The sequence below is a fragment of the Lissotriton vulgaris genome, chromosome 1_1 (genome assembly GCF_964263255.1).
Source record: "Lissotriton vulgaris chromosome 1_1, aLisVul1.2, whole genome shotgun sequence".
Classification (NCBI taxonomy): Eukaryota; Metazoa; Chordata; class Amphibia; order Caudata; family Salamandridae; genus Lissotriton; species Lissotriton vulgaris.
Genome location: NC_141685.1, coordinates 722,886,468 through 722,901,385, shown reverse-complemented (window position 1 = coordinate 722,901,385; position 14,918 = coordinate 722,886,468). Strand labels below are relative to the sequence as shown.

The 14,918-nt window shown below is 40.3% G+C and overlaps 1 protein-coding gene across 10 annotated transcripts in view; it reads right to left on the bottom strand.

Moving 5' to 3' along the window:
• The window catches only part of LOC147747713 (coagulation factor XIII B chain-like), a 1,126,012-nt gene that overhangs the window by 717,516 nt on the left and 393,578 nt on the right, over positions 1 to 14,918 (bottom strand). For all 10 annotated transcript variants that reach the window (XM_086955075.1, XM_086955118.1, XM_086955080.1 and 7 more), the window contains 2 exons: positions 14,244 to 14,303; positions 10,820 to 10,999 (listed from right to left, as the gene is read on the bottom strand). In XM_086955075.1, the coding sequence (XP_086811201.1) occupies positions 10,820 to 10,999; positions 14,244 to 14,303 (240 nt within the window). The remainder of the gene's footprint in view (positions 1 to 10,819; positions 11,000 to 14,243; positions 14,304 to 14,918) is intronic.

Genomic DNA, 14,918 nt, shown 5'->3' with positions numbered 1-14,918 from the left:
GTATTAGAGCTTTACATTAGCCCATGCTCGTAGCGTATATTTCACTTTCCTTCTTTAACATGGCGCTCACTTTCTGTTGCACCCGCAGTCCACTTTCTATCTTCATGCTCGCGTCACACGCCAACTTTAAACTCACCGGGACCCAGCACGTTTGGGGTTCCCAGTCACCGCGTTGATAGAGGCATATCTCATATCGGCTATTCTGTAAGTACCCCTCACGGGGGACCTTTGAAACTATGAGAGCGAGTGCGCCCACGCTAAATACGTTATGTTTACGTTCATGCGTTTTTTCGCAGAAGCAACTAGTCACGGATGTAATCACTCCGTGAGTACTTAATTTTTAGTATTTATGAATCCCTCGGTGATTCAGCGCTTCTTGGAAACCTTGGTGGCTTGAAACTTTTGGCACACTTTTCCTCACACTTTTACAACAGGAGAATTTTCGTTTTCTTGAATCACGTATGTCTTGAACTTTGGGGCATCCTCTATGCACAACATGAGTTGTTTAATATGATGCTTTGTTTAGCCATGTTATTATGGATATTTTTCACTGGTATTTATCCTGGCCTCTCACTGTTGGTATAAGTCAGTTTGATTCTTCTTGGGTTTTTGCTTAGACTTTTATTTTACACGCATGAGGTTCACTGCACCATGGTTAGATCTTGTTGGTGTAATAGTGAGAAGTAGTTGAATCTTTATGATACCATGATATTTTCTTTTTGTAGAGCTGTCCCCTGAGGAAGGGCTAGTCATTTGCCCGAAATGCATTGGGAGGATTAATTGCTGGATGACTTTTTAAGTTGGATGATACATACGTTTCTTCAAGCATTGATGAACTATTGAGTTGATATGAATTAAACAACTATGGAACCACTCTGAGTATTGGATTTAACATTTGGATTTAACTTGATGAACTATTCATAAGACATTCTGTGTCTCTTTGCGAGGTGCACCAGGGAGCCTTCTTCCAAGTGGGGGGAGCTTTGTATTAGTTTCGCTGCTGCTGTTCTGCCATTTTCCAAGAACGAAGAAATCTCTGTAGATGCTTCTCCCAGGAAAGTGAAACAGATTGTGAGGGAAGTGGATGGGGTGTTTGTTGTTGTTGTTGTTTTAAAGTCACATGACACTACGTGCGTGCAGGGTGCGCGCACGGAGCGCGATCAGGGCATGCACGAGTCGCATATGAATGATGTTTTACCCGAATTTTTAAAATGCTTTTAAAGCTAATATACGGTTCTTAAAAGTCAAAAATACTATTTTTACAGTTATGTCACAGAATGTCTTGGGTTATTATGTACATTACATTTACAGAAATTACTTTTTGGAATAAAAAAAATTTGTGGAGTGCCTGCAGCGTGCGCGCATGCGTGCGAACACCGTGCGCGCATGCGTGCGAGCACCGTGCGCGCACCTTTAAAACACAAAAAAGGCCAGAATTATTAAAAAAAACTAAAATTAGTAAATAATAATACATAAATCAAAATTAAAATTTAAGTATTGTAAAAAATATAGAACATTTGTATAATAACAAATAAATATAATAATTGATACATTTTAAAATTAGCATTTAAAAAACCTTTGAAATGCACTGAAAAAACCATAGGTTTCACACACGTTATAGTTAGGAATTAGCATTTAAAAAACATTTTAAAATTCACTGAAAAAACCATAGGTTTCACACCAGTTATAGTTAGCTGGACATTTTACTAATACAAAACCATTGAAATTCCACCGTTATAGTTAGTTGTACTCACTATAACTCGCGCTCCTGCAATCCACTGCTGATGATGTCACATATTACATCATTCATGAAATGGTCCGTGACATCACTGATGACATCTCAAATGACATCACTGATGACATCTTGTGCCTCGGTAGACTGAGGCACAAGAAAGCAGAAAAACAAACGTTTAGAACTCAAAAAGGGGGCAGGGTAGAAGCACTCTGACCCCCTAGGCCTGCTCAGGGGGTCCCACAAGGACCCCCAAAGCCCCCAAATTATTATTTTTGTTTTTTACATAAATCGCTGGGTACGCATACGGTACGCGTAACTTTCCGAGCACGAGCTGCGTGCTCATTGGCTTTCAACACTCCAAACCAGGAAGTGTTGGCAGCCATCTTGTGCTCGGTAGACCAAGGCACAAGAAAGCAGAAAAACAAATGTGTAGAACGCAAAAAGGGGGCAGGGCAGAAACACCCTGACCCCTAGGCCTGCTCAGGTGGTCCCACACGGACCCCCAAGGCACCACAAAAAAATTCAAAAAACCAGGTCTGCTTTTTTTCAAATTACCCCCGGGGATCAAATCCCGGGGTCATAGTGAAAAAGAAGTGTGGGGGCCCCACCCCCCCACACTGCCCCGGGGACCGCCACCCCTGGGGCAAAGCAACTCATTGCAGAGAGCGGTAAAAAGGGGCGTGGCGTCATTACACCTCTCTGCAATGCAGTCCCATGGCGCATACTGGTGGTTCCTGGTGGGCTAGTTGGCCCCCATGGACCCCCAGTATATAAGGGGACTTAATCCCCCAACTTAGAACACTCTACAGGGCGCGTTAGCACAGTGGTGAAGGTAGGGTCGGGGCTTGAGGTGATGTGAGTGCAAACATGCCCTGAAGTTGGGGAATTAATTCCTGTTCAATCCAGAGGTTCCCTAGGGGGCAACTAGTCCAACAGGTATCTCCAGTAAGCGCAATGGAGCTGTGTTGCAGAGTGTTGTAAAAAGGGGGCGTGCCCTTTGAACACCTCTCTGCAACACAGCTGTCTGGCACATACTGGAGGTACCTGGTGGGCTAGTTGGCTCACAGGGGACCTCAGGATTGAAGAGGAATTAATTCCCCAATCTAGCTCACTACTATTCCTGAAAAGTAAATGTAACTGTACTTACCAGTAACTTGAATTTCCTTCCATAGAATATCATTGCCTGCTATATAAAATATATATAAATGAAAAAAATATTAAATAAAAAAAATATATATTACAATTTAAATATTTGTAAAAACATTTTTTTTCAATTTATATTAAAAATATGTAATGTAATTTAAAAAATAAAATATCTAAAAATAAATAGTTTTAAAAAATTTAGTAAATCGGTATAAAAAATAACAATTAATACATTTAATAATTATCATTTACAAAACTTTTGAAATTTTCTGAAAAAACCATAGGTTGCACACACGTTATAGTTAGGAATTAGCATTTAAAAAACCTTGCAAATTCACTGAAAAAACCATAGGTGTCACACACGTTATAGTTAGGAATTAGCATTTAAAAAACCTTGCAAATTCAATGAAAAAACCATAGGTTTCACACATGTTATAGTTAGCTGGACATTTCACTCATACAAAACCTTTGAAATTCCCCCGTTATAGTTAGTTCAGCTAACTATAACTCGCGCGCCCGCAATGCACTGCTGATGACGTCACATATTACATCACTCATGACATGGTCAGTGACATCACTTATGACATCACTGATGACATCTCAAATGACATCACTGATGACATCACTGAGGGGGGTTAGGACGCTCATATAGGCAAAAAATAAAAAAATGAAAAAAAAATTTGCGGGGGGAGCGCCCGGTACGCTCACCGGGAAGCGTACCAGGGAGCGTACTGTGGTGAAAAATAGTGAAAAAAGTTAGAAAAAGATAAACGTTTTGAATGATCAGAGGTAGGGTAGCTCTGAAAAGAGCTATTGGGTTCTGTGGCTTATTTAGGTACCTACAAGTAGGTTCAAATGCACAGTCTTAAATTCAGGAGGAATATTCTATTCCTCTCATCTGAGAAGTGCACACCTTCTCCTCTGTAGATGTCTTGCATGTTGTAACGCAAGTTATTGTTGTATATTGAACCCATTTTAAAGTCTCTCATGTAAGCAGAAACAGATTTATTCACATGTTTCCGTGCTTTCTCAAATTGTGGACAAATTGGTTGGACCAGTTCCATTTCTGTCTCTGGCATATATTGGAATATACCAAGGCAGTTTGGGGAAAAAGTGTCAACAAAAGATGAAAGGTGTCCTTTTAAAGCATTTCCAGACCAACCCCAGTCATAGTGCCCAAATCATTTCCACCACAGTGCACTATTAAGAGGTCAGGGTTTGGCAGATGCATAAAAAATTATATTAAAAACATATAAAATATATTTTTCCTTTAAAAGAAGAATACATTTCACAGCTTTTGATATTTGCTATTGAAAAACCTTTGAAATTCACTGAAAAAACCATAGGTTATAGACCATATATAGTTAGGGATTAGCATTTACAAAACCTTATTTTACTCACACAAAACCATTGAAATTCGCATATATATCGCGCACCCGCCAACCACTGCTGATGATGTCACATATTACATCATTCATGACATGGTCAGTGACATCACTGATGACATCACTGTTGACAACTCAAATGACATCACTGACAACATCACTGATGACATCATTCATGTGATAATACGATGAACCTCTTCAGACTCTAATATAACCTTAGATACACCCAGTGTAAATAGACACTCACAGATTGTCACTCATCCATGGAGTTACTCATACACTAGTCAGTCATGCAAAGAATCAATCACACCTACATTTCCTCAACTATACAGTTATACACACCTTACTTATTAAAACATATTCTAACACATATTTACTCTCTTATACAATCACTGATACAAGCTTTCAATGATCCATGCAGCCACTGACACATTCACTGGCTCTAATACACAGTAGTTTATATATGTCAACTCTCACATGAACTGTGTTTTACATATGTACTTACTTTGACATGTAGCACTGAGATATCCATTCACTCACCAATACACTCATGCACACAGTCAACCACCCATACAGCTGTTTCCACATGCAGTTTTGAACCAATACATCTAGTGAATCAACTGTTCACACATCTATGCACAGAGTCACACACCTCCCAGCCACCCACACACACACACTCACTCTCCCATACAAATACTTGGGCAACCAATCAATAACCCATATAGTTACTCATATAGCTACTGATCAACACATGCAGTTTACAGAACAACAGATATAATGATGCACAAATTAAGACAGTTTAGTCACTAACCCATGCAGTCAGTGAGACACATTTAATCACTCTCTCATACAGTCAGTCATGCACCTACTAAATCCTTCATCCAGACACTTATACATCCACTCATTCTTCAATATTAAGACATATTTTAACTTTACAGAAACATACAGTCACTGATGATGTCATCAGTGATGCCATCAGTGATGTCACTGACCATGTCATGAATGATGTAATATGTGACATCATCAGCAGCGGATTGCGGGTGCGCGATATATAGTTAGTGCAACTAACTATATATGCGAATTTCAATGGTTTTGTGTGAGTAAAATAGGGTTTTGTAAATGCTAATCCCTAACTATATATGGTCTATAACCTATGGTTTTTTCAGTGAATTTTCAAGGTTTTGTAAATGCTAATTTCGAACTATATATGGTCTATAACCTATGTTTTTTTCAGTGAATATATATATATATATATATATATATATATATATATATATATATATATTCCACAATCCTGAATTCGATCAATGTCTGGATCTTCCCCACAGGTACGGACCACAAACGTAGACATTTTTAAATCTTCATTATTTGCTGCAGATTTATATATATACATTTGTATATATTTATTCCATGTGCAAAACTTACTATAACTTGCAGATTTCCGTACACAGTTTTATGAACACGCCACGCATACTATGGAATGTGCATTAACTATAACTTGCCTTGCTACTATGCACAGTGTTCTCATAAATGATGTCATTTGAGATGTCATGAGTGTTGCTATGAAATCTATAATGTAACAGGGTGAAACAGATATAATATGAAAGGGTACAAGCTGTGCATGGTAGGATTGAGTTATATAAGATGATTTGCTGCTGGATCATAGCAACACTGACTTTGTAAAGTCATGGTAAAGTGAATTTCTTTTCTCATCCAATAACCAGGGGACTCACCTGTGGTAGGTCTTACACATACAATCCTTATTAAGCAGATGCAACAACTAATTGCAGAAGAGAGCCAAATCAAATACCATATTCATATGGAAACCTCCACATTGAAAAATGGGTTCAAGGGGTTGCAAATAAACAATTAAATAAGCGTTATAATTTCAAGACAAATGTCTTCATGTTCAAGATAATACTTTGCAAAAACTCATATTTTCTTGATGTCATTACACTCCTCTAACAGGTCACTAAGCTGCTGGAACTCACTCTTTGAAATATTTGTGGGTTAGCTGCAAGAAATTATTTCACACACTATATTAAAGGCTGCATTAAATGCAATCAAGACAAGAGAGATCACCAAAGACCAGTAGGGGTATTGGACCCTTTATTGGCTCCTCTTAGAAATAATTGGTGGTCAGCTGCAAGAAATTATGTCACACGCTATATCAAAGCTTGCATAAAATGTAAAATGTAATTGAGACAAGAGAGATCAACAAAGACTGGTAGGGGTATTGGACCCTTTATTGGCTCCTAGCACAAGGTCATACAATGCTTCTGGGTGTCACTGCCTACTGTACACATGTTATCACTTAAACCCAACTACACCTGGCTGATGAGCCCTAACTAGGGCAGAACCGGTCCTTGGTTGCTTGTCTCCCAGTTAGCGAAGGACCTAGCCTGGCAGTTCGGGCTGGACTGTCCCCATTGGAGCAGGGTCAAGAATGATTTTCATATGGCTGGTTCCAAACTGAGGAGGCATTGCATGCAGAATAACAATGAACTGGGATATGGGTAATTATCAGTGGCTAAAATTAAGTCACACATTCCATCCATGACTTTACAGTACAAAGTTGGTACAGTTTGCAACTTTGACTAAATTACCTTCAGCACATGATCTAATGCTAATTGTGTGTCCAACATAGTATGATTACATGTGTTACCATGAGTTAATGTAACTGACAAGAGAGCTCAAATGTATTACTAGGTTCTGGGATACCTAACTACAAACCTTTGGGGCTGTTAATTTAAAGTCCACAAATCATCCTCCACAGTTAGATAGATTGAAAGATTGCACCAATCTCTAGAACGATACCCTGGATGCTTTATCATGGAACGTCTGATACAGAATCTCACTAGCTGAGGCAGAATACAGTAACTTCCTTTAAAATGCCTTCAGTTTCTCCAACTTCTCTTGTTCTCATGTTTTCCATATCTCTTTGTGGCCCTCTACCTACAGTTCTTCTGTCAAGTCCCTGTTACTAAAACTGCATTCATAAGTCTGGTATTTTACATTTAGTCAAAGCTAATGTAAAAAAGAGAAAGGTTTATTTACAGGCACAGATGATGAGCCCTTATATATCGGGTTAGAGACAGAGGGCCCGCTTTTGATTTGGCAGATGGCGTAATCTCTGTTGGTCTGCAGGTGGCGACTACTCTACCCAGCAAATTTATAAATGGCTGTCAAGCTGGTGGTCAACTACAATACAATGGCTGAAACCACCAACACAGTGCCACGGTTCCTGTCGATGCATTTTTCTATTTTTCTTACTGAAATTTATAAAATGCAATGCTCTTCCCACCTTGGCGATCCTCTCCCACTGCAAGGGGAGCATTAAGTAGTTTTCACTGCCCCTTACCACCAGGGTTTACCTGGTGGTGACTGGCAGTGAAAACTGATCTGTAATTCTGTTCATCTAAAAAAGGTTCTAACAGCACTTACTCCTCATGACCGTTGGAGGGGATTAATTATAGTGGAGATGGAGTAGTCTCCTCTGTGATTAACTCTAGGTCTGCCTGCAGTTAAATTTGGTGGGCAGACAATATTCCTGGCGGTAAGGATGCTCCATCACCGCAAAATCGGGAGGATCAACTTCTATCAATCCCGCTCCATCAGTACTTGTAAATGACTCACATGAATATACTTTTGAGGCAATTTTGGATTCCTGAGTACACATCTTGGCTGCACAGTACATTGTAGCCTGGAAAGATATGACTCTTCACAGTTTTCATGAGCATCTTCCATTTTTGTAGATGTTCCTACTTTGGTCAAAGCCTTTTACTTTGCTTTCTCATACAAACCTTCAGGTGGTTTTTAAAAGGGGGTTTATCTTGGGGGAGGAGGGAGGGCACTTTCATGGTTACATTAAGAAGAGCCCGGGAAAAGAGGAATTGACTTAACAGATAAGGTAGAGGAACAGGGTTTATAGAGCTCCCCAGAGAGGTTGGATACTATCAAAGCTCAACTCTTTCTCCAGAGGTACACATATAAAGAACACCAGAGACTTTCACTTCTGGGTCAGGTCAGGCAAAGGCATGAGAGCACTCACATTGGTTAGAATGAGAACCAGAGAGATGGAGTCTGGCATCTTTTCATGTGTTATATGTCTCCTGATCTCTTATTGTTGGTCACCCTATTGGAGTCCCTCACATTTGCTGCTTTGAGTTTCCCTTCCTCAGTTTCACAAACTACTTAGACTTATGTGCTTCTTCAGTGATTGCAAAAAGAGAATTAGCTGTTTCTTAAATGTCTGTGTTTGTAAATGTTTGGATCACATGGTAATGGTGTGACAGTGTCCATAGAGGCTCAGAGGAATATTGAGATGCCTTAGGGGGTTAATCATTGTATAATTTCTGAACAAACTGTTAAGTTGAATTTACAATGTTACAAAATATTGTAATGGCCTTCATGGGTATTGGCATGCACGGGTAATGATTGAACATAAGTTGTAAATTTTAGGAACAAACATGACCTAGACAGAAACCATATGCAAAAGAAACAATTGATGTATGGAATGCTGAACAATGCAAACATTCACCCCACGTCACAAGGATATGGGTTAAATCCATCATTCTTTTGCTCACCACACCATCCCAGTTTTGACCCAGCCATATGCAAATCAGTCTTGACCCATTTCCTTGTGGGAACAGTCCAGCCCGAACTGCCAAGCCAGGTCCTCCCTGGACCTGAAACAAGCATCCTGGGACTGGTTTCAGGGCATCACCCTTCATCAGCCAGGCTAGCTTGAATCCAGTGGTGTAGTGAGCACGGGACCCATGTCTGGGCATACCCTTCTCACTTAGGGCGACATATGCAAAAGAAACAATTGATGGACGGAATGCTGGACAATGCAAACATTCACCCCCAGTCACAAGGATCTGGGTTAAATCCATCATTCATTTGCTTATCACATTACCCCAGGTTGGACCCAGCCATATGCAAATAAGTCTTAACCCTGTTCCTTGTGGGAACAGTCCAGCCCGAACTGCCAAGCCAGGTCCTCTCTGGACCGGAAACAAGCATCCTGGGACCGGTTTCAGGGCATCACCCTTCATCAGCCAAAACATTGGATTTAGGCCCAGATCTCTGTACTGGGGTGAAAGTATGACATTATTCTGCATTCTGTCCATCAATTGTTCTTCTTGGGAAACATAGTTTACAATGCACGTGTTACAATGCGTGTCATTACAACAAATGTTTCACAACATGAAATCCATTACAACGCATCTCATTACATCGCCTAATCCATTACAACGCATTCCCCAAAGTAACGCCCCAGCGGAGTTAGAATAGTAATTGCGTTGTAATGATTATGCGTTGTAATGACACACATTGTAACACATGTGTTGTAAAGTGTCATATAAGTTCTTTTTGCATTTATCACCCCGAGTGGGACGTGTATGCCCAGATGTGGGTCCCGTGCTCTCCATGCCACTGGAGTCAAGCTATCCTGGCTGATGAGGGCTGAAAGTCTGAAACCGGTCCTAGGATGCTTGTTTCCGGTCAAGGGAGGACCTGGCCTGACAGTTCGGGCTGGACTGTTCCCTTTGGGCGCAGGGTCAAGACTGATTTGCATATGGCTGGGTACAAACTGGAATGGCATGGTGAGCAAAATAACGATGGATTTAGGCCCCGATCTCTGTACTGGGGTAAATGTATGACATTGTTCTGCATTCTGTCCTTCAATTTTTCTTTTTGCATGTGCCACCCCGAGGGCGATGTGTACCTCAGACGTGGGTACAGTGCTCTCCATGCCATTGGACCAGTGAAAAGTTTAGCCATGAGATTTACTATTCAACGAAGATCAGGAATTGCATTGGAATGTATTGACTTTGCTCTACTTTGCTTAAGTGGTGTGTGCCATGGGTGTTCCATGGGAATTCCCATACAACCACTCATGGGTTTGAGGCAAATCCCTAACTTCTAAAATTGATAGACAGGACATGTGGCAAAACCTTATGCCTCATTGAGGCAAGCATATTGAGGGGAAATGTTTACAATTATCATTATTTTTCCAACTTTTGATGTGTTGATGCATTGTAAAGCACACGTACAAAGTAGGAAACCCTCAGGGAACAGTTTTTGTACAGGAAGGGTCCCTTCCAGCACAAAAGCCTTTCTTTACAAAACGCACACACCCTTGCACTAGGGTGTAAAAGCGTGCGCTGATGCATGGTAACCAAAAGTGTGCCAGAGCTGGTGGAGAGAAAAACGTACTATATCTTAGTAGATATGGCCCATTTTGTCTTTACCCTTTGAAGCAAGGCAGAGCAGCAAACTTTGGTGATGCACTGCCTTGCGCTAATAATGGTAAATCTGGGTGGATGTCTTTTGAACTTGAAAGTACTAAATAAAAGGCTTTCGATTCTGAACTGTTAATAATGAGTAATTATCAAAGATTTGGCTTAAGTCTCTTTAAATGGGTAACAGTTTAAATTGTTCTCATTACTTTTGTCTTTCGAGGTTGAGGAAAAAACTTACATATGTCTGATTGTCTTAAGTAAAAATACATTTGAAAAACTTTAAGTAACATTTAACATAATTATATACTGACCAGTACATTGAGGAGGGGATGCCCATCTTCCATTCTCACATGTTATGGTTTCTGAGCCATAAAGTATCCCGTTTCTTGTGCAACTGTACACAACAGTTTCACCATGTTCATATGCAGATTTCATATTTCGAATATTCGTGTTTGGCAATTTAGGTGGTTCGAGACAGTTCATTCCTGTTCCTTTGAAAGAGAATGCATATTGAGAAACATTCGAAATTTGATTGTTAACATATTAAAATCCACATTATAAATATTATGGCCAGTTGTCTTACGCCAAGAGCATCATCAGTACCTCACTAATGTTTCCAAAATCCGACTCAGTAGCGTAACAAAGATGTCTTGGGTTTTGGTGCAAGCCAGAATAATGACCCTTTGACTGCAGCTGAAATGTAGAGGGCTCAAAAGGCCCTAAAGGGCTCTGGGCCTTGGTGCCACTGCACCTATAGAACCAATAGTACCTACGACCCTGGTCCGACTAATAAAAATTTACTCTCCAAGCCCTGAATCCACTGCCACAATCCCTACAGGAAACCATGAACATTACCTCACGTGATTCTCAGTACGGTTATTAATCTCAAATGGCACGACAAAGACAATTAATCACGGAACATCACAAAGTTTTGCATTATATTATTTCAGCAAGTATTTTTTTATAATATAATTGGATATCCTTGAAATGGAGTTCATATAAATGATTACAACACTTTTGAGAATTTAAAAAAAAATGTCACAAAAAATAACATAAATTGCATAGAACTTTTATGCCTTCACAAGTCGGCGAGAGTAACAAAACATGATGAAAAAAGAGAGATTGGGGTACAGTGCTACTTCCACGAGATCCCAGAAGTGTCTGGGGTCAAAACTTTCCAATACCTTTCGTCACGGGCTACAAGGACTCTCCTGGAAGCCAATCAAGAGATTGAAATGGTGTTATGTGGCTCCCGAAAAAAAAAACATGCCACCAGCACCTGTACATATTCTTTTCAAAGCGAAGGACAGAAAAACGACGTACAAACTCTGAACGTACTCAAGTCTAGGAACTAGAGTTGTACCCTAGTAATTCTCCATATTTTTTGATTCTGTTGCGTTGATGTCAGGGATTGGTGATGATACACAACAAGTTGTAATAAGCAGAACAGTATCTCACTCAGAGATACCACTTCACTCTGCTCGTAATCAGGGTCTAAATGAACGTTAAAATCAGTAAAATGTTTTAACCAAAAGCGGGTTACCAATGGGTGGCATACATTCTCTTTAACACATTTTAAAACTTTGGCAATATCTCGTGTCCTAGGCCCACAAAAATGGCAAGAGAAGTATTAAGAATTTTTATTTGACTTTCTGGTATCTACATTTTAGTTCTTCAAAGCAGTTGATAATTTAAAACAACACAAGTTTATCTACTAGGCAGGAGTTTGAACATGTTTCTTAAATAATTAATACAATATTAAAAGCTCGTAAAGTGCTGGACAGAAGTCTGCCTTAGCTTATTCATAACTCCAGATGGGTGTCACTATGGCACAGCCCTAAAACAGAAGTTGATGCTTAGGTTGCAGACGTTCGGGCCTTAAAAGGGATTAAGCTAATCAAGGATCTATATGACAATAACACCGATCCACTCCCTTTTTAGGCTTTAGCCGGCATATATGTCCTCTCTAACCTAGATTTCTACAGTTTCTTAAAGATTAAAGCAAAACTGTCAAAGCTTACTTTTACCAAACCTTACTTTTACCAAACACTCATCCTTATGGCAACACTAAGGGCATAGTGCCTACAAGATTTACACATTTTTATCTGACCCATACTCAATACAATCATCGGTACTGCATCCAAAATGGGCTACGCATTTCAATGCTGAAATATTTAACCACATCACTGACTATCAATAGCAAAACTCGTGTTATGTAACAAAAGTGTCCCCTCTCTCATACAATCCAAATTCTTTATAATGAACCTGCTATTCTGGACCACATCTAGGCCACAAAAGTCAAACCTGCGCGAGAATTATAAATGTTGGAACTGCAACCAAGAGACTGGTTCACACTGACACACGTTCCTTGAGTGCGGACTCCTGGAACCATATTTGCTTCTGATACAGATTAAGCTATCAGATATATTTGATATACCCATGCCACTAAGCTTTCCTATGATAGCTCTTGGTCCCTGGGCTTCAGTGACTGCTATGACTCTTAACGCCAATGATATGGCTCTGCTAGACCTTCTTTTAACCATTGCAGTGAAAGTTATAGTCTCCAAGGGACATCATTTCCCCTTCTCTCTCATCACACCTGGTGGGCATGGTTCTCATACCTCAAAGGGGTACACCATACCCTACAGTCTAAAATGCAACCCCCCCCCACCCCCCTCATTACCAGTGCAGGTTGGCTCTCTCTAGACAAGTACAAAGAAAATAATACGATCAAGGGGATAGCTCATCCTCTGCCAAACTCCTGAGCCTCAAGAAAAACGCTTCCGGACTCCTGATACCTTACTTAACCGCCCCCCCCCCCCACACCGCACCCTCCCCACCTCTCCACCTAGCTCTCTTTTTCCTGTTCTCCCTGACATCAAGACAAGACATTCTTATGATATATAACCCACACTATAAACTCCACAGATACAAAATGTTCAAGCCTTACCTCATCGGTACCCACGCCTCTATGCATGCTGTTGGATACTCTCTACAGGCTGATCTTACAAATGGGTCATGATTCACAGTGGTTTCATAGCTATCCGTCATATATTATTGCTCTTTCTTACATGTGCAGAATACACTTTTTTCAGGAGCAGTACAGTTCTGAGTTGAAGATGTCCAACAAAATTCTCCATGATATTTGTTAATCACTTGTTTGACATTATTGTATCGAATGACCACCTGCTACTTGTATCGCAATGGTATCGGATTGAGTGTCTTTTTATTAAACTGAAAAAAATACTTTGATCAAAAACAAGGAAAGGGACATTATTATGCCCAGCTAGGCAGGCTGCTGCCCCTACCAGGGGAGGGTAGAGGTCATGATCTCCACCACACTGAGGAAGAACTGTCTGCAATATTTAGAGATGGCAGGTGGAGATATCTATACTGTGAAGGGAGCAGCTGTTCCCTTCACAGCAGTGAAGGTTACTGACCAAGCACCATGTTTAAAGTGCCAACTCAGCAAACCTTTGTTTTGTTTAGAGAAAAAACTGCCAGAGCAGATATTTGTTCTCTATGAACAAAACGTAAGTGGACCAACTTACAGGGAACAGGAGCCTTATGTCCCTCCCTTATTAAGGTGGCACGACAATCAGTGCCTGTAATTCGCTGGTTTACGGTCTTCCTTCCGCTCTGCCAAACTCTGCATCAGGCCCTGACTTCTTTGACTGTAATTAATGGTGGCTCCATTTTACAAAAATAAAACATATTAATCTTGTTGTAACTTACCGACAGCTGGCTCTGAATCATCGACTACAAGATACTCCGGGTAACCATCTCCATATGTATCTGAAAAATTCAACATTTCAGAAATTAGAAAAACAGCCGCCTATATGCCAACAACAAGTCATTCTGAAATAAAGTTAATCTCACTATGACAAAAGAAATGCAATTTAAGGGCGGATTCTATTCCTTATTCCTCACTCCTCCACATGAACATCTGATGTACTTGTCAACACTCCACTATGCATGGTTGTTCTTAGTATCATCTGTGTGTTCTCGCTCTTGCTCCTGAGGGACAGTTTTTTTAATTGATTTTTTGCTGCACATTTTGCCTTAGCCTTGCACTATATTCAAACTCTAAAATGGCAATATGTTTCTTTACTTTATTAGGGTGCCCTTAACGTGCCTCCCTTATTTATCATGTTCAAGCTTAGAGTCTGTCGAGTCACTCCAACACAAGCTTAGAGTCTGTCGAGTCACTCCAACCTTCCTTCTCATCCTTACCTTGAGCACAAGAATAGGCGGGAACCATCTCTCATGTGAGCAGTCACTATCGCTTAAGGTATTGCCTACGCAGCATGCATGTGCTGCATAGGAGGAGACCTCTTGTAATCGATTAGTTTCTTAGGCCAAAAACGTGCACGCATTGCATTGCTTTAATGGCAACGCATGCACGTTTGG